Source organism: Panicum hallii, chromosome 9 (genome assembly GCF_002211085.1).
Source record: "Panicum hallii strain FIL2 chromosome 9, PHallii_v3.1, whole genome shotgun sequence".
Taxonomy (NCBI): Eukaryota; Viridiplantae; Streptophyta; class Magnoliopsida; order Poales; family Poaceae; genus Panicum; species Panicum hallii.
The window spans coordinates 14989860-15015346 of NC_038050.1; the positions used below are offsets into that span (position 1 = coordinate 14989860).

A 25487-nucleotide genomic window follows, 5' to 3' on the forward strand; every position below is an offset into this window, starting at 1 on the left:
CGCACGTGCACTGGGCCAATCCTCGGCCCAACAACCACACTGGGTTGTGCTTCGCGCAAAAGGTTGCAACTGCGCACGCGTGCTGGGCCAATCCTTGGCCCAACAACAACACCGAGCTGTGCTGTTACAACATACCTACCTTCAGGACTCGACGTCCTCGTCTAGCTATTGAACAGCTTACCTGTATAGGACATGACACAGGTCAGGATCGACTTTCCTGACTACATCCGTACATCCAGTGCCGGTGTATGTGTCGTACCGTGACCACACATGATCCATACGTCATGCACAACATGCCCGCGCATCTGACCATATGCGCTTGTGACACAGCGAAAGTTGGCTCTAAAAGCAAATGTAAGTATAAGAAAATGGCTGAAGTCCACTTTACACGTTGAATGGACCACACATGCTAATTAACTTCTTGCGCTTTCGTCCTCGCTTCGCACAAAAAGTTGCGACCGGAGTTAACTAGCTTACTCAGACTACCTATTTAAGTTGGTCCGCCTAGTCAATATGGGACTAAAGGTCCTTTGCTGCTGCGAGTGCTCCTAGCACTGGTACGCGCGCTGGGCCAATTCTTGGCCCAATAGCTACACGGGCTGGGCTGTTACACTCGGCGCACGGTGGCGGCAAGGAGCAGCGCGTTGTAGTGCGGCACGAGGCACGGAGCAGCGCGGGGCCGCGGCGCACGGCGGCGGCGAGGAGAAGCCTAGGGCGGCGCACGAGAGCCTTTATATCATTTTATTTCTTTTTCTAATAAGGCATCACCATCTGTTCTAGATCTGACAGTAATACCTTACCCATCACCGTTGGCTTAAAGCCAACGAGGATCCAAACCGGCAGTGGTTACGAAGTTTACAAACCGGCGGTGATATGCCTGTTTGTAATAGTGTATGTCTCCATATAGTGCGCATAACGATAAATAATTAAGCTGTTTTTAACAGTAGTGAACGTGGGTTAATCAGGGTGTAGCCCGTCAAGGCGTGTGGCCGGACGTACGTGTAGGGGTTTGCTGTTCCATGTGATATGCGCGAGTATGGAAGCAGAAGCACGCTAGAATACATTTTAGATTGGAGATGCTGGGTGGCGTGGCATCTTCGTGGTTCGCCTTTGCCTTTTCGGTCACGAAGATGCCAACCGCGGCGCGGGCGTGCCGCTGCACGCAGGATCCGGTCCGCCGCCGGCGGCCGTGGCGAGAACGACGCCGCCGATGATGCTGGCCCTGCTGCTGCCGCGGCGATGGGGACGGGCCGACGGTGCCGTTTGAACTCGCCTCAGCTTTTGAGTTGTTTGGGCCCGCCCAACGCCACGCAGAGCGCGCAGCAGGAGGAAGGCATCGGCCCAAGGTACCTTGCTTTTCAGCCCATTTAGGTGGTCCCTTAACGGGCCAGCAGCAGTAAAGAGAGAGGATCAGGCCTACGAAGCCCAACAAAAATGTCCAGTTTGCCGGCCGTGTGCCACTCAAAAATGGCACCGCGAAATTCGCAAGGGCATGCCTGTAAGTTTCCAGAAGTTCAGAGAGCTCCCAGAAATTTCGCCCCGCCACCCGGCGCCAACTGAGGACTAAAATGAAAAAGAACCCTGGATGCCAAAATTTCCCACTCCACTCGAATTAGAACCCTAGCGGCAAAAACCTCGCTCCGCGCCGCCGCCGCCTGCTCCTCCCGTCCCGCCGCCGGCGCCGCCACCCGCTTCCGCCGAGGGGCTCGCCGTCCGGGGCGCTCCGCGCGGCGCCGCGCCTCTCTACGCACCGCCGTCCTCTGCCGCCATGATCTGCGCGAGTAAACGCCCTCCCCCTCTGCCTCGCTCTCCCCCCCGTAACCCTAGCTTGCCTGATCCGTCGCCTCGTGAGCTAACTCGTCCCGTGTCGCTTCCCCGCAGTCTCCGGCGAGGTGCCGGACGAGCCGGTGGTGTCCAAGAAGTCGGGGCTCCTCTTCGAGCGGCGGCTCATCGAGCGCTACATTGAGGTCGGTAGCTCCGTCCCAGATCTCGCGCCGCAGTTTTTTATCCGGGAAAATTGTTTCTGCTAAATTCATGAGGCGGCGGCGACGTTGCAGGACCATGGCAAGTGTCCGGTCACCAAGGAGGAGCTCAACATGGACGATATCGTGCCGATCAAGACCAACAAGGTAAGGCATCTCTGGTATGCTAACAAGTTGTTGAAACAACATTTTACAATAGCACTAGCATACGTGTGGGCTGAAGTGTATCACAAGCCATAAGAAGTAACAAATTAACAACAGGTAGCACATTGTCAGCATAACTTCCACTACTTAAGCAGGTAAAAGCCTATGAACCATACATCTGAGATTCAAAAGAAAACATAAAATATTGTGAGGTTTGGGATCAGTTCGTAGCTGCTGCATAATCTTTTATCTATTGATGTTTTCCTTGGTCGGGTGATGTGTTCACTTTAGCTGCCCAGATACAAGTGGGAAAAAATTCTGTTAGGGTTTTAGTTTACTGTCATAGGAAATTATATACATGGCCAATCCTAGATCCATATTGGGTTGTTTAATGTTTTCTTTCTCAGTATGCTGTTAGAACACTATATCCGATAGCTGCAAAGGAACATACATATGCTTAAGTTGTAGTTCTTCTGCTACTTGCAAGGCAAAAATAATTTCTAAAAAGTCGAGCTTATGAAATCCGTGAAAATTTAATTGATTCTTTTGTCTGCAGCTTTAAAACATTAGATTGCTACTCTGAAGTGTTGAAGAGCTGAATTTATAAACTTTTGCATTTACATTGATTGATGTATTTATTTTTGGACTACAACAGTTGTCTTATCACTCATTAGGTCAATGACTCTGATGGTCTCATGCAAACCTGAAATATCTTTTTACTGCTGTCCCAATATGCCAAAATTCTTAAAGAACTCTATCCTTCGCAGGTCGTGAAGCCGAGGCCTTTGCAGGCTGCAAGCATTCCAGGACTCCTTGGGATATTTCAAAACGTAAGGGGTTCCAACCTTTGCCAGTTATTTCTACCAGACATATCTTAGCATATCTAAAATCTGATTCTGAGCTGTTGATGACATTTCTTTGATTTTTTATTAGCATTTGTATCCTGTAATGCAAAAAGCGTGTGTCTGGGTACAATGCAGCATGCCCAGCGCATTTGCTCACGCCATTTTGGGCTTAAGCGCAGAGCGGCAGGGTGCAAAGTGCTTGCCTTTCCCTCCTCTGACAACCTGTGCATTTTTAACTTATCTGTGACCTGTATGCTGTTGCTATTAACTATACACGCATTTTAAATCTGCACAAGTCTAGCCTCTTCTATCCTTTTTACCGAGGTTTTAAACGGCGTTTATAGGGCCTTGCAGCGTTGTACCAGAATAGACTGTACCACTTATAGCAGCATGCATCGCCCCGCTGTAGATAGCTATAGAGGATTACAGAATCAATAGCTGGCTATTTAGGACCCTGCTATTTATATTATGGATGGACAGATTAGACAGCTCTATCCCATTGCATCCATGTTTGTCCATACTACTATTAAATTTTGCAGAGCTTACCCTCTTCTATTGTGTAGTTAGTAGCAACAGCATGTTACAGAAGCTTTATTTTCATCTACCTCCTACCAGAAAGCTGTTTTCTAAACGAAGCGCATGCTACTGATCCATAATTGTTGGGTAGGAGGCAATTCTACATGTTAACATATGCCGAATTGTGATCAATCAAATATTGCTCAAGGTTATGGAATGAATTCAAACACTACATGCTGGTGAAACATTCCTATTTAATACTTGCACATGATGTTGCTCGGGCACATGCTTTTTGCACCTTGCACCTAAGGCGATTTGAGGACCTTTCATCTCAAGTGTGCTTTCCACCTTTGGCTGCACCGAATGTTCTACTTGAAAGTGAATATGACAGTTGACCTTTTCTTATGAATAACCCTGAAATAGTTTGATGGTTCCTTACTATCTTTAATCATCATGAAATTTAATATCTTTATGCGATCCATGTCATATTACTGTCCTTCCTAAAAATTTTGAATCATGATCCTATCTAGCACTAAGCAGGACTTGTTTTTCTTGAATTTTGCAGGAGTGGGATGCTCTCATGCTTTCTAATTTTGCTTTGGAGCAGCAGCTTCACACAGCAAGACAAGAACTTAGTCATGCACTCTATCAGGTCTTTCTTTTACCTATGCATTTTCTCCATATCCTGTTTATGGAATATGTTATAGTTTGCTTGAAACAATATAACAATGTTTGTTTTTAGCATAGCATAAGTCTGTTACTTTGATTGGTCAAGGGTTTGTTTGGCTTTATTGGAGCTTCTCCATAGCTTTGTAGTTGGAGCATGGTAGATTCATGTTGAACTTACCACTTCAATTGAGGAGACTGAGTTTCCCTCCTCACACTAGTTGTGGTAGGATGCCAAATCATTCAGTAGCTGAACTATGTTTGCTCGCTCAATTCATCTTTAATGGCTTATAACTCTTTTTTGGATATGTAACCTTTGTTTGAAGATGACTTTTTTGAAACAAGATTACGATCTATATTTTGATATAATAAAAAAAGTATAGTTTTGCATGTTGCCACAAGCCCGAAGCTTACTCTGACAGTAGTTTGTACTAGATGTATTTTTTTAAATATGCTGAGATTATAGTGAACTTATAATATCATGAAAATATTTTTTTGCTGAAAATATACTCATACGTGTTTCAAAATTCAGTCGCAATATGCAAAAAGGTTTACATGGTTTCATTACTAACAACCCTAGGCATTTTTCTTATTTGTGACTGGAGGGAGTGTCAATGTTTGCATTTGTTATTCTTGTAGGTTTTCTTGCTTGTTGACCTTACGAGGAACATAGGTCTTGCATTTCAGTGCTGAAAAATAGGCTTGACTGCCAAAATTTATATTGTTTACTTCAGCAGTGCATGTTTTAATGGTTGTTGACTTAATGGCACTGGGCATTTAGCATTTATTTCTGATATTTAAATTGGTCTGTTGATTATGTTCCTGTATGCTGAACTATTGATAAGGAATTCTATTTTCGTTTCTGTTTGCATGATAAAATATACGAAACGATGACAATGGTTAATCTGCATTAATGCTCAGCTGAAACTAGGAGGCAACTAAAGTACTAAACCATAAATATTATTAGTGTAAACCGCTAATTCATTTTTAAAGATGCATGTCTAGTGGTCAACAAGTCTCTACTACCGAGTTCTTTTGGTAAAGAGCTATATCTACCTTAGTTTCTTCAATTTTTGATAGAAAAACTCTGTATGCTCACATTCTTATTACCGCTAGAATTTTCTGCTGTATCGAAGTTCAGATGTTAAACTCTTTCTCAACTAAATGGTTTGGTTATATATGTTTTTTTTTCAAAAAGAAGAAAGAAAGAACATTATCTGGTAACTGATCTGTGTACTTGCTTTTTTGTCCCTTCCAGCATGATGCTGCCTGCCGTGTTATAGCCAGATTAAAGAAGGAAAGAGATGAGGCTAGAACACTTTTGGCTCAAGCTGAGAGACAGATTCCTGCATCAGTTGTAGGAGCTGCTCCTGCAGCTGTAGTTTCCAACGGGAAAAGAGGTATCAGCTGTTCAATGTGATCCTTACTAACTTAAGCTCACGCATAAATGGAATTCCATACCGTGAGCACAACTGTATCTACAAGTTCAGATTCTCCCTATAAATTGATCATTTAAGTTTTGGGTAAAATAATTCATCTTTATTCGATACAGCAATGGAAGATGAAATTGGCCCTGATGGCAAGAAGATTCGTCCTGGTATCAACCCTGTCATGATTGAAGAACTTACAGAGTGCAATACCATGCTTTCTGCACAGCGTAAGAAAAGACAGGTATACACTGTGCTCCTTATCAGTGTTAAAAGTAGAACAAGGTCAAAAACATTCATTATGGTAGTTATACTTTATCAAAAACATTACTACTCCAGATTTAGCATTTTCATGAGCTTGCTGCAAGTTTTTAAAATATGATACATTGTTAATGTGCTAGTTCGTACCCTTACGTGGTAGGTTAAGCTTTATTTGCATTTTGTTTTTCAGTTAGTAACCATTTCTTTCTGTTTTCTCTTAGGTTCCGCCAACTCTGGCGCCGATTGATGCCCTTGAGAGATATACTCAGATCAGCAGTCATCCCCTTCATAAGACAAACAAACCAGGCATTTTGTCCATGGACATTCATCCTTCAAAGGTTAGTTTGTTACTGTGCCTTGTTCGGATATTGTTATTGCTGAACATATTGAATCACACATTGTTGTTACTGGACATATGGTTAGTTTGTGGTACTCCTCGTAAACAACCACCAATAGGGGGCATCCCATGACATTTCTTGTCATTTTGTTGCACATTTCCCTTATATCAAAATTTTTGGAGTGTACTTTGCCTTGATGTGGTATATCAGTGAACAGGAAAACCCGTGTTTTGTTCTTGAGGCAAGAGCCTTCTGCGAAAATGTTGAGTTATACTCCGCTATGTTCACTAGTTTCAGTTATCATGATGATATTATCGATGTACCTTTATATTTAATTGGAGCTTTGCTTATTTCAACTTTAGATTAGTTAAATTGGTGGAGAATTTTGTTCAGTTACTTTATTTATGATGGATTCACAGGACATTGTTGCAACTGGGGGTATTGATACAAATGCAGTACTGTTTGATCGGCCATCTGGTCAAATCTTGTGCACGCTTACTGGTCACTCAAAGAAGGTCCTTTCCCCGCTTTTTAAATTTTACTGTATCCTCTATAGTTTTTCCCAGATATCTTTCTAAGCTCGTTATAACACTATATTCCATCACACAGATAACCACTTTGAAGTTTGTTCCACGTGATGAACTCTTTGTAACTGGATCTGCGGATAAGGTAATTTCCAATTATTATGGGTTTAAGTAATCGCAGAAATAATAGGTCATAGTAATATTGGATTACTGACTTATCCTCAAATGTTGCAGACTGTTCGCATTTGGCAAGAGAGCGAGAATGGGAACTATAACTGCATCCATATATTGAAAGATCATACTGCTGAGGTTAGTATTTAGGTTGTCTGGTTTCTGTAATGGTTCTTGCATTGTTAATTCCACAATTATCCTGTCTTTGGAAGAATAGCTTCTTCAGACAGCATTGATATGCTATTTAGATTGTATGGTTTCTGTAACGGCACTTGCATTATTCCACAACTTTCCCATCTTCTGAAGACTAGTTTCTTCAGACAGCAGTTAATATGCTCCATGCATAGATCTATATTACTTTCTTTGCATTCAGATTGCCATTGCTGTAAATTTGGCAAGGCTTACAAATTTGCTATTGTTACTTTGAATATCTGATTGAAAGACTTCATGGTTTGAGGGAACAATAAACTGAGGGTAAATTTATATGGTAAATTATAATTTGCAAAATCTGATGGATACATATGATATGTTTGTATCACAAAGTCATAGGAAATATGACGCTTTTCAATCAAGTTTTCTTGATTGTTGCACTCTGAACTGTTTTAGCTAATTTATCAATGCTATTAATTACAGAAATGTGAAATGCTCCGTCTTTGTTCACTTCTATACCACAACAGTTCCTGGCACCTTTTTAGTTAGCAGGAATTGTAGTGGTACTTCAATAATTTCTTTTAAATTTTTAGAAACTTTGTTATTAAAAAGCCTATTTTTCCATTTTGTATTCTCGTAGGTTGAAGCTGTTACAGTCCATGCAACTCAAAAGTATTTCGTGACAGCTTCCAAGGATAACTCCTGGTGCTTCTATGATATTTCAACAGGATCTTGCCTCACACAGGTCACCTCCCCCCTCTACAGACATGAACACAGCACTTGCACATATTCTTACTGCACATGAATATGCAAATAAATATGTGTGATTATTTCATCAGGTTGGCGAGGCTTCAGGACAAGAGGGATACACTTCTGCATCGTTCCATCCGGATGGTCTTATCCTTGGAACTGGAACCACTGATGCTGTTGTTAAAATTTGGGATGTGAAAACTCAGGTACAATTTGGTATTATGAATCACTTTATTCAAGAATATTTTTAGGTGATCATACTCTTGAAACACGCCTGATAATGAATATTTTCTATCTGTAGTCAAATGTCGCAAAGTTTGAGGGGCATGTTGGACCAGTCACTGCTATGTCCTTCTCTGAAAATGGTTACTTCCTTGCAGTAAGTACTTTTCCATAAAAGCAGTGCACACAATGTTGAATTTATTTGGTGGCTGATATTCTCCCATTACATTGCAGACCGCTGCTCATGATGGTGTCAAGCTTTGGGATCTTCGGAAATTGAGAAATTTTAGGACCTTCTCTCCTTATGATTCAGAGACGCCGACCAATGCTGGTAAGTAGGTTGTGAGCAACCACAATGGTGCGCATGCTTGCATCTTTATAGTTAGAGCTAATTGAACAAGGTCATCTGAATTATGAAATTCACTATTGACATGTTACCTCGATATTGTACCATCCTTTGTGGAATTCAGAATGTGCCTGTTTTCTGTAGTATTTATTGTTCTTTTCAGGTGGAATTTTTTTGTTTTTGAAATGTGCTTAATCATATGATATCACTCTTTTGTCCTGCAGTGGAATTCGATTTTAGCGGAAACTATCTTGCAACTGGTGGTTCAGATATAAGGTTCGTTCCATTAACTTGATTCCTATTTGTACTGGCATTTGAGAGTAAATGAATTTCCTGGCAATGTTATTTTGGGGATTCCTATTTGTAATCTAGTTAAGGTATATGGACCTCCAGTTTGCAGGCTGGTTACTTGAGCGCCTAGTGGTTGCTGAGTTCCTTTAGATTGTTTTGCTACACTGCCTGTTACATGTTTAAACGTTGCCGACTTTCAAATTTGTTGCTTTTGATGTGTTTTATATAGTATGGTCGTACTTATTCCACGAGAGACTGCTTGAAATGCTATGGTTTCTTCCATCAAGTCACTTAAAAGTGAGATGCAATCATGCGTTGGTCTCTGGGCTTCTGGCTGGTACAGATGTTAACTTGATAGACAAGACCACACGTGTATCTGTATTATTTTTGTTGCATAAATAATATGAACTCCTTGGTCCCCATATAGAACTTGACAAATATTAGAATTATGCTTTCAGTGTTATGCCTAGTATAAATGCCTTCTGATTGTGTTTGTAGGGTTTACCAAGTAGCTAATGTCAAGGTTGAATGGAATCTTATCAAGACATTACCAGACTTATCAGGAACAGGTATATCCCTCTTTTGTCGCAATCTTTGAGTACCATCCCAACTTGGAGCACACTGATGACCTACTGTTGTGACATTTATCCTTCCACAGGTAAAGTAACTTCTGTGAAGTTTGGAGCCGATGCGAAGTACATTGCCGTAGGTTCTATGGACCGCAACCTACGGATATTTGGACTCCCTGGAGATGACCAAATGGAGGAATCAAACACAGCAGCCGAGTGAGGAAAACCATTGTACTTGATTTATTTCTTTTTGCGATGCTCCTGCTGTCGTTTGATGATAGGGCTGCGTGCGCATGGATACATCACCACTACAAGAGGGAAGGAAGATCCTCGCAGGGAGCATTGGTCTCGGCTTCGGTCGGTGTAAACAAGCTTGTGACATTATTGTATTGTAGGGCTTACTAATTCGTCTGATGAGGATACGATTTGTTTTGTTTTGAACACGAGTACGATGCTAAAGTTCTCTTGCGGAGAGTTAAGCGATTCAAAGGTCCTTGTTTCTCTGCATCTTTATTACATAGGCGCACTGTTTCAGTGTCTAGTTTGCTAGTGCGGCCCAAGTAGTCTGGTCGGTAACGGGCTCCGCTGCAGGTTATCCGCTGTAGCCAACGTATAGGTGTCACTGTCAGTTTGAAACCAGGGCTACAAGAATTACATTTCTATATGTTTCTTTTGTTTCTAGAGGAGTCGAAAGAACACAAACTCTTTGCGTAAATACCTACTTTGCAAGACGAGCTACTGTGCAGCTCACCATAATAGGGTCGATGTCGTTCACTGGACGCTGAGTCGCTGACTATGACCGTGTTTGGCATAGCTGAAACAGAAGCCAGTTGGTGGCTAGCTGGTCAGAGAAGCAGCTGGTTAAAGAAGCAGCTGGTCACAGACTCTGTTTGGCACAGCTGAAACTTGTTAATAAATTATTAACAATTAATATATCATACAATTAATCATAAATTACTCTTATTTAAGATAATGATAACTTAATTATAAATTAGATAGCATAATAGAGTGTCATTAGACAAATAAATTAGGCCGGCGCGGGGGCCGGAGGCCGGCGCGGGGGGCGGAGGCAGAGGCCGGCGCGGGGGCGGAGGCAGGCGCGGGAGCGGAGGAGGCCGGCGCGGGGGTGGAGGCAGAGGCCGGCGCGGGGGCGGAGGCCGCGCGGGGAGCGGAGGCAGCCGACGCGGGGGGCGGAGGCAGAGGCCGGCGCGGGGGCGGAGGCAGAGGTGGGGGCGGAGGCGGGAGCGGAGGAGGCCGGCGCGGGGAGCGGAGGTGGAGGCCGGCGCGGGGGCGGACGCAGCCGGCGCGGGGGGGCGGAGGCCGATAAGCTGCAGAAGCTGGTCCGCTCCCGCTGCTCACCGTACGCGCGTTTTGTGAAGGAGCTGCGTAAGCGCTGCCAGGAGAAGCGGTCAAGAAGCGTACCGTTTGGCCAGCCCGCGGCTTAAAATTGGTCAAAAACTGATTCACAAGCTGTGCCAAACAGGATCTATAACACAACTTGAACTTTTTTCTACTGTATGAAATGATAAAAAAGGAACTGTTCTACATTCGTCAAAGTCTAGTGATTATCTTAGGCCATAAAAATTCTTCTCTAATTATATTTGGACTAATTAGGCCATAAAAATTCTTCTCTAATTATATTTGGACTAGCAAATATGTCCATGAGTTACCATAGTCGAAGGTCCTGGTCGTGGCTGATATTTTTTTTGTGTGTGATGGGGTTTCTTTCGTCATGGATTTTGTTGTATTTTCACTTTATCATTATATTCGAGTTCTTTTAGGTTAATTATATTCGAATCCGCTTAGGTTACCATACAATGTTGTTGTTCGATTCCTATAATATACGTTTCGGGATTCAGATCCATTCTTTGGTGATGCATATTGGACAAAACTAATTTTTTTGGTGGAAATATTATGTGCTTTTCCAAAAATTTGATCCTTGGTTGAAATATCATATTGAATGACTGGTTGCCACCGCTTTTGTTTAGCATTTCCCTCATTGTTCACTATCTTTCCCCTCTATCTGCACATTTACCCTTTATGAGTTGGCGCTTTAATCTTCTGAAGCCGTGCCCCTCCCTCTCACATCTTCTCTCTTTAGGACTGGTATGGCATGATGATCCGACGGGAAGCCCTAGCTTGCATTTATGGATAATTCTAGGATTCACTTACGCTTTGTATTATCTTTTCACATTTATAACCGATCAAATCCTAATTCTATTTTTTTGATCCATCATTGGATTCGACAAACTCTACCTCCAGCACTCGCTGGCAATCTCCTGTGAGTTTCCCATTCTCTCTCTATAAGGGTTCCTCGTTCTTGATCTAGTGTTCCTTTGGATTGATCTATTGTTTACCATCAATGGAGGATCTAGACTTCAAAGATTAGGTGTATATGATCTCTAAAAATATTTTGGTATCCCGTCATATTCTAAATAGAAATTATTATGACCAGTTTGAAATATAAATTATTTCACAAACTAAATGATTATTTTCTTATAATTTTTGTGCATCGTTACATATATAATATTTATTTATGTGATTATGATATGATCATTTAAATTTAGAAATATGGTATTATAAATATAAAATGTACAAGTCAATATATATATATTGTATATAGTGTGCATTATTGTTTTGAATCTTCCACTTCTACGAAGTTTCTAAATTGTTTTTCCTTATGTTGATTCTATCTGAAAGTTCAGTATGGTTTACTACATTTCATTTTTCTTTAGGCAATAACTTCTCAAGACCATATAATAAAGATCCCACATGTCTTATGATCATCTAGTACTTTATTTATAGCTTATGTTTGTTGTTACGTAACTAGCACATAAAATATCTACCAATATGATTTTTTGCTCCACTATATAATTTTGAAACGTAGTAGTACATGTTTTCTAACACTGAGGTAGAATAAGATTCTTTTAGATGGGATAATTTGTTATAACAGTAGCAAATATGTCCGCGCGTTGCTATGTATGATACTTTGAAGCATTTTATAAACTTATCTACTTAAATATCATCATGACATAATTAAATTTCTTCAAATGACAACATCAAATTCCAAATTCCTTCAAATAAAGTTTTCATCTCTAGCTTTCATACATGCCACCCATCCTCCTTCCTTAAAACATCCTCCCGCCATCCTTCATGGTGCTACTGGTCGCGATCTTTACCTTAGCAATAACGAGGGTGCTCACCATATTAACACGTGTGCTCATTTTGACACTATGGTCTGATAAGCGAGCCAACCCTTCTTTTGTGTGGTTACCTTGCGAAGAGCGCTCCGTGTCGGTGGCATGCTCTACTTCATCGTGCTCACGCCCTTTTCCTTCCCCTCTTGCTAATAATCTCTCTATAAAGAAGATAAAGCGGCCTCAATTCCAAGTTGGAGGAGACTACAATTTAGATGTGAACTCCGTCCACTTTCAATCTTTATCAGATGAGAAGTTTAATAAACAAAATCAATAATGAACTAAGGAAACTGTCCGCTCTTTAGAAATTGATAGAGATATTATTTAAAATGTTAGGATCCAATACTTAACAAAATTGTATGATAAAAGTTAATATAGTGTAACTTTCTATACTCCCTTTTAAGAACACATTCGTTTTATTGCAAAGCACTATGCTAAAAAAAAGATCAATGTCAATAAGATGTTCCAAATGGTGCATCATAAGACGTCAATCTTTTTAATATTTCCGATACTGTCATTCGAAACATCATCTATTATAAGCACTAAATCGATGGTTGCTCCTAACTTCGTATCATTATTTTCCTTAGTCATATTTCTTAAACCAACGTCTAAAGTTGAGTTGGAGAAGATGGAGCGGTTTCCTAACTTGTTTGCTAGATATATATTTTGCAGATATGTGATCTCTTCTTCGTTGGAATTTTGCTGATTAATATTTGTATGGAATGTTATTTTATCGCCTTATTTGCTAAAGTTCCATGTTGTGTGTACCTGTGTAAAATTTAGATCAAAAGTTAATATTGAAAAAGATTGGCCCAATACGATAATATTAGAGAAGAGTCAAATTTAATTGGTATGACATATTTTATGTAGCTAACTAGATATTTTTAGTTATAAAAAGATGATCAACTATTTTATTATTTTATCTATTGTATTAGAAATAAAAGATAGGAGTATTAAAAAAAGAGAGAAAGAGAGGTAAAGAAATAAAACGCGTCATGAGTCACGGCTAGCTGATTTATACCTGCTGACCTAATAAACATTCACATTTCACCCCTATCTCTCAAGGACTATCAGAAAAGCTCGAGACTCATGAGCTATTTAAATTTAACTTGCTAAAACTCAATTCAACCTGGGCTATATTAGGAATCAAGTTGGGCTTGGACCTAACCTACAGCTCGTGACCTCCAACGATCCAAGATCGAGCTATTCGATGAAGCTCGAGTATTTCTATTTTGTATAGCATGTACATACACCTTGTTATCTCTATTAAATTTCCAACCATCCAAACTTAGAATAATATAGCTGGGGACTTAAGCCTACCGTTAGCTAGCGTCGCACAAGTTAAAATAGACACAAAATAATAAATCTAAATATCTAGATATACTTCTCTTTTCAACTTCTATTTTTATTCATTCATCGAATTAATCTGTCCTTATATGCGTGTCTTCTCGTTTACATCAATGCTGCTTACTGTGAAATTACTTTGTCGTGGTCTCCAAAAAGTTAAACAACTTAGGCTCTGGTCGATCTCGGCTCGTGATGCTCCAGCTTGAGGTGGGAGGCTCGCTCGAGCTCGGCTCATTGACACTTGACAGCCCTCCCTATCAGGGCTCTGCTCAGACCTCAGGGCCTCAGGTTCTTCTCCTCCCTCTGTTTCTTAAACCTTTCCCTTCTCTCGGACTCTCCTCCCTTGCTCTTCCTTCCCTGTCGGCGACGCCTGGGCGAGCGGCGGCGCCATTTGTTACGTCTTCGCCCAGCCCTTTGCCGGCGACGAGCATCCACCAGGTATGGCCGCCCCTTCTCTTTCATTCTGCTGTGCGAGACGGAGCACCCCTAACCCTAACAAAACTATTTGTATTCGGATCTGAATCCAGTTACGATATATTACCTACTAACTTCGATTTCGTTTGCAAGAATTATCGGGTGTACATTTGGACACCCATGTCCTATGCTGGGTCCGCCCCTGCTTCCCATTTGGATCTTGAGAGTACTGAGTAGTGACTTCTTGATTTGTTTTCCTCTTTGATTTTCTCCTCCCCTCATTCTGATCCATTGACTTGTAATTCATTTCTCGCACCACTGAGCAGTGCTAGTGCTCCACTATGGGGTCATGTAACCATTATAAATCAGGTGGAGCCAATATTCTCTGATGAGGCAAATAATGCTCACTGGAGAAATTCACTAGCTACATTAGAGTTGAAGCTGACTTGCTGCAGAAAGCAGGAAAGGGAATTATAAATTGTCCGAAGGTGTCATATGATATGCTTTGAGAGATGAGTAGGGAAGTTCAAAGGTGTCAAGAACTAGTGACAATTTCCTAAATTTGACACTGCTATAATGATATGCTACGTTAGCATTGTTGTTTATTTATTTTAGAAAAATTCTGAAACGTATCGGCGTATCGCAGTTTTTTTGAAAAATCCCGTATCCGTCCTGATACTGATACGAGTATCCGTATCTGTGCTTCACCTGACAGGAAATCTGTGTTACTGATTAACTCCTGTTGCAAATACGGCATAGGTCTCTCTAACTAGATGTCCTTTGGCTCTGTCCAGAGTCATATATTCAGTAAACTCAACAAGCCAAGTTACATTACTATTGGATCGGACAGCTGTTATACATTTCAAGAATACCATCTTTCCCTTGAAGGTTAGAGTGACATTTCTGTCTTGAAGGTCCTTTTGAGTATTGCTCTCCGCGCTTGCCATGCAGTGTTCTTGAAGGTTCACTGTAGTAGATGATTCCAGTGTTCTTGAAGGTTCATTGTAGTAGATGATTTTCTTTTATCTGTTCCTGAACGATGACTAGTTACACTGGTCATTTTGAACTTTGATTTGGACCAGATGCAGATTTCTTGACATCTGGGCCGAGTTCGATTGGGCAGGTAGCTTCAGAAATATTTCATGTGAAACTTGCTTCTTAAGCCCAAAGTGTTTCAGAACTCTGGGAATCTAATGGAGGACAGACCCTGCACTAAGTGGGATGTCATTTTCAGCTACTGCTTCACTGACTCTGAATGATGGATTGATGGAACCTTTTCTTATAATGCAGGTATTACTCTGAATGATGGCAACTCTGAAAGATGCTGCTGCAAGGAAGCCTGTACTGGCAACAATCCGTCTTATTGTTCCAGCTGGTGCTGCCCGTCCTGCACCTCCAGTTGGTCCAGCGCTGGGTTTCTATCGGCTCAATTTGATGGCTTTCTGCAAGGATTTCAATGCCAGGACCCAGAAGTACAAGGCAGACACTCCAATGCAAGTCACCTTAACTGCTTACAAGGATAGCACCTTCGAGTTTGTGGTCAAGTCACCCTCCGTATCATGGTTCCTCAAGAAGGCTGCAGGAATAGAAACAGCCAGCAGTCGCCCAGGCCACAGCAATGTGTCATCCCTCACTCTCCGCCATGTGTATGAGATTGCAAAATTGAAGCAGGCTGACCCCTTCTGCAAGCACATGTCGCTTGAGGCGCTGTGCAAGTCCATCATTGGCACAGCTAACTCCATGGGCATTGAGATTGTTAAAGATCTATGAGAAGCTTAGTCAGGAAGAATTCCGTGACATTTGTGTGTTACTAGTTTTTAGTTCGTTCTGGAGAGGTAGAACTCTGCTATCTTACTGAGCTTTCTACCATCGTGATGTCTGATGCCCTTCTGGAGTATAAACTCTTATACGATTTCTGGCATACCCTTTGGTCCAGCCTTTTTTTTTGTTCCCTTTTTGTTCTTTTCTTGGCAACTTAACTGGTATTTGTGGTTTCACGGTGGTGTTTCAAATAATACATTGCGATGCCAGTGTCTTCCACATGGATATGTTATACACCTGGAAATGATTGAAAATTGCTGACTGATATGCTCATCAGGTTCTTATGCCATAGGGCGGTCTGGAATGTAGTATTTGTTGATAAGTGAAATGCAAATCTGTAGCTCGCCTTGCCCTGTATATTTTCGACGTACTTTACTAGCCGTTTTCATGAAGCATTCAATGGAAAAGCATACACAAGGAATGAAGCATTCACTGGAAGAGCTAGCAAAGGCAAAAAGTTAACAGAAATATGCCTGACATTCAAATACATTAATCTCATTAAGAATGGTGAAGTTGACTACTTAGTTGCCACTTTGCTCCTGCCAAGGATGTTCTTAAAGCAAGACCTTGCTGCTTCATTAAATAGTTGTCAGGCACATGTAAGTTATCCAGTCCAACAACTAGAACAATTCCTGAGTTTCAGGAAAGATGAGGACATTGGAAATTTGTCAATACAACATGCTTGCTGAAGTTCAGTACAACATATCAAACCCGGTTGCGGTTTGGTGCAAATGCAAAATGCCCAATGTCAACTGGGGATGCAAAATTTCATTTACAACAAACTCACATGCACCATGTGTAACTGGTAGAAAATTGAATGCTAAACTAGCTGTTGGCCGCTTCCATCTTTGTTTCCAAATTACCTAAGGTAACTTTTCCAGATTCTTGGGCACTGAAGTGTAATAAAAAAGGGAGAAATTTTAATTGCTGATCTCTTCAAGAACAAGATATTGTAGCGCTACTGAGTATTTAGCTTTTCTTGCTTTCTTGGATTCACTTTCTGAACTGCCAATATTCTTAAGTATGTAGGATCCTGTGCCATCAGCTACAAGAGGACAAGAAATTAAATTGTTTAAACATGCTAACTCAAGCAATATTAAACCTCAATTCAGCCATGAACAACATAATTGGAACTAGCTTCTTATGAAATAAAAGAAAAGGTCACTTGGCATTTTCAATAATAAATCTGCAATTTTGTGAAGACTATTTGACAGGTAGTTTGACATGTTCACCTGGGTATTTTAAGTTGGATAAATAATATCATGCCCCAACATGCCTTCTATTCTGAGTATGTTAGTGTAAACTGTTCTACCATCTCAATGATCGAAACTTTTAAGGTAATGAGTGGCAACACAAAAAGAATTGCATAATAAAAGTAAGGACTGAATGAACAAGAATAGTGTCTACTACAGGATTTACCTCGGATTGTATATATGGAATTTATCCATCTCTTGTAAATAAACAGTAATCTTGGGGTATCACCTTGCTGTACGTCAGATAGTAATAGATTGCAAGAACCAAGGGTTCCGAGTTTTGCACTATGAAAGAGATTTAAATGGTTACTCCAAACGACAAACCGGTAATAAGAAATTCCATGATTTCTCATTGACCGCATCACTTACTTCGCATGTGCAATAGCATTGTGGCACAAAGCTAATACACGGACCATTGCCAGATCTCGAGCCCTAGTAGTTCCATATTTTTGCTGGCAGCTCCTATTACAGTTTCAGCCAGGTCAGAACTACCTATATAGAAAAATGAAGACTGCAAGTCTAGAATTTAATTCTACTATTGTGTACTGGTGTATAACTTTTTTGTATAGCGGAAAGTGGAATCAAACAAAAATGTTTTTTCAGAGGTTATATTATCCCTAAAACATAGAGAAGTAGTTGCTATAAGGAAATGCTTAACAACTGATGACAGTATTCTAAATGAGATATTCTGAACTATGGGACAATATGAAACCAAGTAATATGTACAGATGATTGAGTATAACATTAACAATTCAAGACAGAGCACACAACAAAATATCTGTTTTTCAGATATTAGCACCCTCAAATCCGTAATTTAAGTTTGCCTAGAAGAACATAGAAAGGGCATTTCAAGGTTGCTGCCTATTAGGTGTTTATGTAACAAATGCTGAATCAGACTTGCATGCCATGGCAATATGGCATGAAGTTCGCAATTTATGTAGACAAATGTCATTAACATCACAAGACAGAAGTTACACCTTTCGGAGAAGAAATCTGCAAAATCGTCAACAATGACTGCAGCGGGGAAGTTGTCAAGAAGGTGAAATGCAGCAAAGTACTTTATGATTTCATCACCATCTTCAATGTATCTAGGAGCAGATAACACATAATTTGAGCATAAATTAGCCTTCGCTGCATGAAACGGCTACCATTTTAGCAAAATTTAAACCAGAGACTAAGAGAAAGAAAAACCGGCATCACAGCCTATCAAATACACAAAGTTGCATTATCTATCACCTCATCACAACAAATATGCAGAAAAAGAACCACATCCGCAAGTCAAAGATCCCTTACTTGATTTGTATCCTCTGAAGTAAGCTCATCGATGGATCAACACCCTGGAATCAATGAGAAGGTGTGGCTTCAGAACTGAGGAACATCGGTCCAGCACGTGCAATCCCCGCAGGTTGCTCCCGTTCCCCGTAAGCAACGCTGCCAAGCAAACGAAGGCTCCTCACCTGGGACAAGAAAGGGGGGTTGCTCTCCAGCCTCTCCTTGCTGCAGATGAACACAACGCCGCGGCCGCTCTCCGCCGCGCTGTTCACCGCGAACTGGAAGAGGAGCGAGGTCTTCCCGCTGTCCTTGCAGCCAAACAGGAGCACGTCGTGATGCGTGGGCCGCTAAGGTCTGCTACGGCTCGATCCGGGCGCGGCGCGTACGCGAACGAGTTAGCTGGAGCAACGCGAGGTGAGCAAGAGGTGCGTACCAGCACGGGGGCCCCGAGAGCAGGATGATGCCGGCGTCCTCGTCCCTCCGTGGGGCGTTGGAGGTGGAGGAGAAGAACCTCTCCATCTCCGCCGGGGATTAGCCGACGGGGTGCGGAGGAGACGGCGGTGCCGGCGAAGTGTTCGACGGAATGGCACGGTGGGTGGCGGCCTCGCCCGGCGGGCACAAGCGGGAGCAAGGCCTCTGAACGAGCCGAGCTCGAGCGAGCCCAGGGCACAAGCTACAGCTAGACGGCACTTCGAGCCGAGCTCGAGCGAGCCCAGGGCACAAGCTACAGCTAGACGGCACTTCGAGCCGAGCTTGGCTTGGACAAAGCTACTGAGTTAAATCAGCTCGATAGCCGATAGGCCAAGAAAAGATGGAAATTCGGGAGTGGGTTGACCGAGTGGGATTTGTCTTGGGCCTTGGGCCTTGGCCCTTGTCGAAGCTGTGTAAAGGAAAGGAAAGAACACGCTATTGAAGCTCGCAGCTCGCAGCTCCGCTTGATTCTTAAAAGAGCCGATCTCAAAGTTGAGCTTGTGCCAACTGGTGAATCAAATTCCATCAGCTCGAGAGCGTTCCACCTTCTTTCACTGCCAGAGACTGCTCCATCTAATAAAAAAAGAGAGCTGCTACACCAGTAATGTAGTGTACGTCCAGTTTTTTTAAAAAGAATTCTCCTATGTGCAAAAGTTCAATTTACTTTTAAAGATGTTTAAGAAAATGAATACCAAATTGCCCAAATGCTCGAGGTAAATAGAAACACCTCAATAGGATAAACGAATCGAACTAGAAATACTTCAATCCACGGTCTTGTTGACCGTTGAGAAAACGACAAATAGGAATATCAGAAAAATCAAGTCAACCGCCCAATTTATCTCCTGCCGAACCCATGACAAGCACGAAGGACACATGTCATGAGGTATCCTAGCCAAGAACAGGCCAAAACACCATCAAGATTATTCAGGCATATTGAACATTTGAATGTAGAAAGTATTGAATCTAGAGTGAGGGAAGCACTAACGGACTAACACATCACTGCTCCATTACATAGTTCCACCACCATTTCTCCCATGAAGTCACCATTTCCATACTCATTTTCCCTCCTCCCCATTATTCCAATATATCACATGTGCTTCATTTATACTCAAATAACTTATGTTATGTTGGTAATATCATCAGCCCCGTTGTTGATTGCTTTTATTTTATGTTTAGAAACATCTTGTGTGTTGTAATCTTTTTTTTCATGTGTTTTGTTCTTTATGATAAAGTGAGAACGGGGCGTATAGGAACCATATCATGATATACCAACCATAGTTGAGCAATTATCAATAAATATATTATTTATCTTTGGTATCTGTACATCGTATCTCAAATGCTTGGACTTGAATGACCCACAAGTGTAAATAGTTTAAAGATTGACACAATATAGGGGTGAGGCTAAAGAATTGGTGTAGTCCCATAGGGCAATATTCATGACGATGAGAGGAGCTGAAGCTCTATAGGGTTGGCAATGCTTGTGGGGAGTAAAGTCATAGTCAAAGTAATGCCTTAATTGAACCATAAGCATTTTGGGTTAGTGGTGAAAAAAAATAAAAATATGTTCCTCATGTGCCTATATTGAAAAGCTAATGCTCATATTTATATTTTATTTTTTGCACTTAAATTTCAGTTAATTTGGATCCGCTACAATTAACGGCTTGTCCCTAGCTTGAAATTCATCCATATGGATCACAATCACATTGTATAGTTGTCTTTGGTATTACTTTCTCTGCTCTTGTCATCATCTCAATGGCAAACAAGAAGATATGAATTAATTACTTCTTCTTCTTCTCTTAATTGCCAATTTGTTGGGCTTTTGAAAAGGGAGAACTAAATATTTAGGACAAATTCCCTCAATGCCATCAGCTAAACTTCTAATCCCTTGGAAGCTACCGCAAAAATCGTTTTCTCGTGGATGCCATCAGCGCTAAAATTCCAACCCGTGAGAGCCATCGCCATTGCTTCCTTCCATTCACCGTTCCCTTGCCCTCCGTTATGACATGTGGGGCCCGATAGTCATCCCGACAAGAGAGAGAGCACTGGCGCGCAGCGGAATCGGTCGAGCACTCGAGCAGCACCTGCGACACCTCGTCCTGCTCGGCGGTGGGGACGTCAGCGCGGAGGGAACTGACCGGGGACTCGGTGGATGCGACGGAACCGTCAAATTAAAACTCTAATTAAGCGTAATGATCGTTATTTGAACATATCGGACGCATTAGCTTAACGGCTTAATTTGGCGATCCTTTCTCAACCCACGGCCCGACCGAAACAACACCGGTAGTCCCACGCGAAGGTGGGCGCAAATGGTACAACATGATATAACTTGAAAATACACAAGAGTGACAAAACGATAACAACAAGGAGTTTTACAAACCGAGTTCGAAATACATAATATTATACAAGAGTATCTGCCTTTTATACAAAATTGGATAATATGGAATCTACCCACTACCACATCCAAGAACGGATAAGAATTTCACGCTCAGCCCACGAGTGTGCAATCCCATGCACATCTAAATTTACGCGCCTGGATCCTCGATATTCCACCCCTCCGCGTCCAGCCGAACGAACTTGGCGCAACACGGACAGAAGTCTACGTGTGCGGGTTCTGAAAACATTTCTCCAACAAAACTTTGAGTATACTAATACTCAGCGAGGTTTACCCGACCAGTGGGTATAACTTAGCCCACATATCTGGACATGCAAAACATTTGGCTGGTGGTTATTTTGCAGAAAAAGCGACTAAAGAAATCCCTTACTTTCATTATTTTAGCTCCAGATTCTATTTAACTTAACTATAATCTAATCATTGGCATAACCTATCTATAGCACACATGTGAAGCATTAGCCTCAATTCAAAGTATGGATCCTCATCTATATTTCTTATCATCCCCAACATAATACTACGCTGCGACGCAGGGACCAAGGTGCTCATATCCGAGAGCGACTGACGGCGAATCGATTCGATTTAACCTTGCAAGGTGGACCTAACCAACACGGCACGCATATGCCCCGTCGGACCACACGCACCAACCTTTCCCCTCCCTGCCTCGAACTACAGAACTGCCCCACCTGCATATAGTCAGCCGAGCCCTACGAGAGACCACCAAAAGTAAACTCATGCATCCCAATTCTCCGCGGCCACTCGACTCGCCCTAAGGGGTGGGTAGAAGTTCTGTACTTCTAAAACAAGGCAGTACTCGGCTTACCGGTACTCCCGGCGTGCGGTTAGTACAATTCAAACATGATCAGCATGGCCAACAACGGCTCGGTCCTTAACCGACACAGGCGGAACTACACCTCTCCCGCCCGGTCTCAGATTTTATTCTTTCTTTCATTTCAAGACTTTCATCAATAAATTAGTAACTCATATCTGGAAACATAAAGCTATCCTATATCTCGCGAGTAACCAAAAATTACTCGACTTCTACCGAGTTCTATTAAGCATAGCATTTCTATCGTCCTATACATACTAGTACAACTCAAGGACACCTAGGGTTCATACAACTAGAGTTTCAAACAACTCCTAAACGTAATGCATAAGCAATAACTACATATATAGGTGTCGTAATTTAAAAATTAATAGGATGTGCACCGGGGCTTGCCTTCGGGCTGCTGCTCAGAGCTAGGGGCAGACGGGCTTTGGGCCGGATCCTTGCGAACCCCCTGTTGGACTTGCTCCGAGTGCTCTTTCGCCTCCGCGATCACTTCATATACGACTCCTTCGGCGGCGGCGTCTACACGTATGCACATGACATGAGAATGTATGCAAATACGATATGCAACAACAATCTTTGAAATGCCCAAGTAGAAACACTACAAATTTACCCTAAATTTACCCAGTTCTACATCCAACAGTTCTAATAAAACCCGGAATATCCGGATTCATATCCGGAGTATCCGGACTCCGAAGTCCAGAGTTTCCGGGCCTATACCTGGAGTTTCCCCCGGAGTATCCCAAACCCGGAGTATCTGTGCTTATTCCCGGAGTTTCTGGGCTTGACAGCATTTTCGCCCCAAAAACTGAAATCTTGATTTTTGGCAAAACCACTCCACCAAATTTGAAACCCTCTTGAATCCTAGTTGAAGGATGCATATAGAGATGATTGACCAAAGGAAATCACCTAGAACATCCTAAAACAACCAAATCAGCGAGCCCTAGCTTCTAGTACCTTGAGCTAGTTCCTCTCGCAAGAAAACTCGAAAACGATGTCGCCCCAAGGTGTAATACTTGTAGAAAATGATCCCCCACGCCGAGTGAAGCTCCCTTGTCCTTGGAATCAAGTTGAAATGAAAGATTTCGGAATCTAGAGCTTAGGGGAGAGGGAGAGCTCGTGAGGGAGGTGAGGGAGAGAGAGGTAACCGGAGAGAGTGAGAGTGAGGGAGAGAGAGAGAGTGATATTTTCTATTTAAAAGATTGTGGGGTCCAGATGACCACATTATGGAAATAGAAACTCCACGCCCGGAGTATCCAGGTGTTACAATCCTTCCCCCTAAAAGAAATCTCGTCCCGAGATTTAGGGTGAAAGTGCTAATTTGGAAACAATGCGGGAAAAAATCATGTACCGTGGTGAGTTTGGAGCAATTCCGGACATTTTGACTGAACAAACTCCTCTGTTTCCCAGGTAGCTTCTCGTTCGGAGTGATTGCTCCATTGGATTTTGTAGAAATGGCTGATTTGATTGCGAGTAACCCGAGTCTTGTGATCCACAATTTTGATTGGATACTCGGGATAGACAAGATCGGGCTCCAGTTGCAACTTTTCTATGTCAATCACCTTTTTTGGAACACGGAGGCATTTTCTAAGCTGAGAGACATGGAAAATATTATGAACCGCGGATAATTGGGCAGGAAGTTCCAGGCGATACGCTACCGGCCCACACCGCTCAATGATAGGAAAAGGCCCAACATAGCGAGGGGTGAGCTTTCCCTTCACACCGAATCGCTGGACTCCTTTCATTGGAGATACCCGCAAGTAAACATGGTCTCCCACTTGGAATGAGACGGATTGACGTTTCTTGTCCGCATAACTTTTCTGTCGAGATTGGGCTATTTTCAAATTCTCCTGTATGATCCGGACTTGTTCTTCTGCCTCACTGACCATCTCAGGGCCGAATACATTCCTTTCCCCGACTTCTGACCAATTCACTGGCGTTCTACACCTCCGCCCATATAGTGCCTGAAACGGGGCCATTCTGATGCTTTCTTGATAACTGTTATTGTAAGAAAATTCTGCCAGAGGTCAGCACTCATCCCACTTCTTGCTGTAAGAGAGCACACAGGCTCGAAGAATATCTTCCAGAATTTGATTGATTCGTTCAGTTTGACCATCGGTCTGAGGATGATAGGCTGAGCTGCGAATAAGCTGAGTCCCCAGAGACGCATGCAACTGTTCCCAGAAACGGGCAACAAACTGTGAGCCTCTGTCGGATATAATGGTTCTTGGGATACCATGAAGACTTACAATCCGTGCAATGTATAACTCAGCATATTGATGAGATGAATAATGGGTCTTCACTGGAAGAAAGTGAGCGGACTTAGTGAGGCGGTCAACGATAACCCAAATCGAATCATATCCCTTTGACGTGGGAGGTAACCCAACAATGAAGTCCATACTAATATCCTCCCACTTCCACGAAGGGATATCCAAGGGCTGTAGCATACCAGAAGGTTTGAGATGACTTGCTTTGACTCTTCGACAAATATCGCACTCGGACACATATTTGGCGACCTCACGTTTCATCCTGGTCCACCAGAATCGCTGTCTGAGATCTTGATACATTTTGTTACTGCCCGGGTGAATAGAATACCTCGAAAGGTGAGCCTCATCAAGAATTTGTTTCCGAAGCTCAAAGTTCTTGGGTACTACTATCCGATCTTTAAACCAAAGAACCCCCTCACTATCTCGATAGAAGCATTGCACCTGAGGATCATCCTCACTGAGCCGTTGCCTGATCTTATCCATGCCCACATCTTCTTCTGAGCCTCCACAATCTGATCTCTGAGTGTAGGTGTGAGGGTAAGACTAGTAAGTGTGCCTTCGGATACAATAGTCAGGTTTAATTTTTCCATTTCTTGGCATAAGGTTTCATGCACCACTGAGGCTGAGGTGCAACTGCAACTTGCCTTGCGACTCAGTGCATCCGCAACGACATTCGCCTTCCCTGGGTGATAATGAATCTCCAAATCATAATCCTTTATCAACTCTAACCACCGTCTATGGCGCAAGTTGAGCTCACTCTGGGTAAAAATATACTTAAGACTCTTGTGGTCCGAGTATATGTGAACAGGATTACCTAGAAGATAATGGCGCCAGATCTTTAATGCATGTACTACTGCTGCCAGTTCCAGATCATGAGTTGCATAATTTTCCTCATGTCGTCTGAGGGCTCTGGAAGCATAAGCAATTACCCTCTGGTCTTGCATGAGTACACAGCCGAGGCCTGTACCTGATGCATCACAATATACATCAAAGGGCCGAGTAATATCCGGCTGAGCCAGGACAGG

The 25487-nt window shown here is 42.3% G+C and overlaps 3 protein-coding genes across 4 annotated transcripts; 2 read left to right on the forward strand and 1 right to left on the reverse strand.

Annotated features, from left to right (window-relative positions):
* The first annotated feature begins 1589 nt into the window (after window positions 1–1589).
* On the forward strand, window positions 1590–9709 carry LOC112876703 (pre-mRNA-processing factor 19). The gene is made up of 18 exons (XM_025940870.1): window positions 1590–1781; window positions 1882–1967; window positions 2058–2129; window positions 2894–2956; window positions 4053–4139; window positions 5412–5553; window positions 5706–5824; window positions 6063–6179; window positions 6599–6694; window positions 6789–6848; window positions 6938–7012; window positions 7665–7769; window positions 7864–7980; window positions 8076–8153; window positions 8231–8327; window positions 8567–8618; window positions 9132–9202; window positions 9292–9709. The coding sequence occupies exons 1-18, from the start codon at window positions 1769–1771 to the stop codon at window positions 9420–9422; spliced, it is 1581 nt and encodes a 526-aa protein (XP_025796655.1). The 5' UTR covers window positions 1590–1768; the 3' UTR covers window positions 9423–9709.
* A 4294-nt stretch (window positions 9710–14003) lies between these two features.
* On the forward strand, window positions 14004–16202 carry LOC112873125 (54S ribosomal protein L19, mitochondrial-like). The gene is made up of 2 exons (XM_025936146.1): window positions 14004–14184; window positions 15451–16202. The coding sequence occupies exon 2, from the start codon at window positions 15463–15465 to the stop codon at window positions 15928–15930; it is 468 nt and encodes a 155-aa protein (XP_025791931.1). The 5' UTR covers window positions 14004–14184; window positions 15451–15462; the 3' UTR covers window positions 15931–16202.
* Window positions 16203–16645: 443 nt separating this feature from the next.
* LOC112876187 lies at window positions 16646–19161 on the reverse strand. Of its 2 annotated transcripts, XM_025940241.1 has the most exons (7): window positions 18940–19161; window positions 18692–18809; window positions 18528–18571; window positions 18212–18322; window positions 17604–17696; window positions 17401–17519; window positions 16646–17026 (listed from the first exon to the last, which is right to left on the reverse strand). In XM_025940241.1, the coding sequence occupies exons 1-7, from the start codon at window positions 19023–19025 to the stop codon at window positions 16902–16904; spliced, it is 696 nt and encodes a 231-aa protein (XP_025796026.1). In that variant the 5' UTR covers window positions 19026–19161; the 3' UTR covers window positions 16646–16901. The 2 variants fall into 2 exon arrangements, with proteins under 2 accessions (XP_025796026.1, XP_025796027.1); XM_025940242.1 differs by lacking the exon at window positions 18212–18322.
* Between the last annotated feature and the right edge of the window lie 6326 nt (window positions 19162–25487).

Excerpts from the sequence above, each read along its gene's own strand:
- LOC112876703 (XM_025940870.1), top strand. Across the intron at positions 7,770-7,863 it reads CAGGATCTTGCCTCACACAG|GTTGGCGAGGCTTCAGGACA; the intron begins GTCACCTCCCCC and ends TTATTTCATCAG. Across the intron at positions 8,154-8,230 it reads AAAATGGTTACTTCCTTGCA|ACCGCTGCTCATGATGGTGT; the intron begins GTAAGTACTTTT and ends ATTACATTGCAG.
- LOC112873125 (XM_025936146.1), top strand. The coding sequence starts at position 15,463 with ATGATGGCAACTCTGAAAGATGCTGCTGCAAGGAAGCCTGTACTGGCA.
- LOC112876187 (XM_025940241.1), bottom strand. The coding sequence starts at position 19,025 with ATGGAGAGGTTCTTCTCCTCCACCTCCAACGCCCCACGGAGGGACGAG. Across the intron at positions 18,810-18,939 it reads CTCTCGGGGCCCCCGTGCTG|CGGGAAGACCTCGCTCCTCT; the intron begins GTACGCACCTCT and ends CTGCAAGGACAG. Across the intron at positions 18,572-18,691 it reads ACCCCCCTTTCTTGTCCCAG|GGTGTTGATCCATCGATGAG; the intron begins GTGAGGAGCCTT and ends CATTGATTCCAG.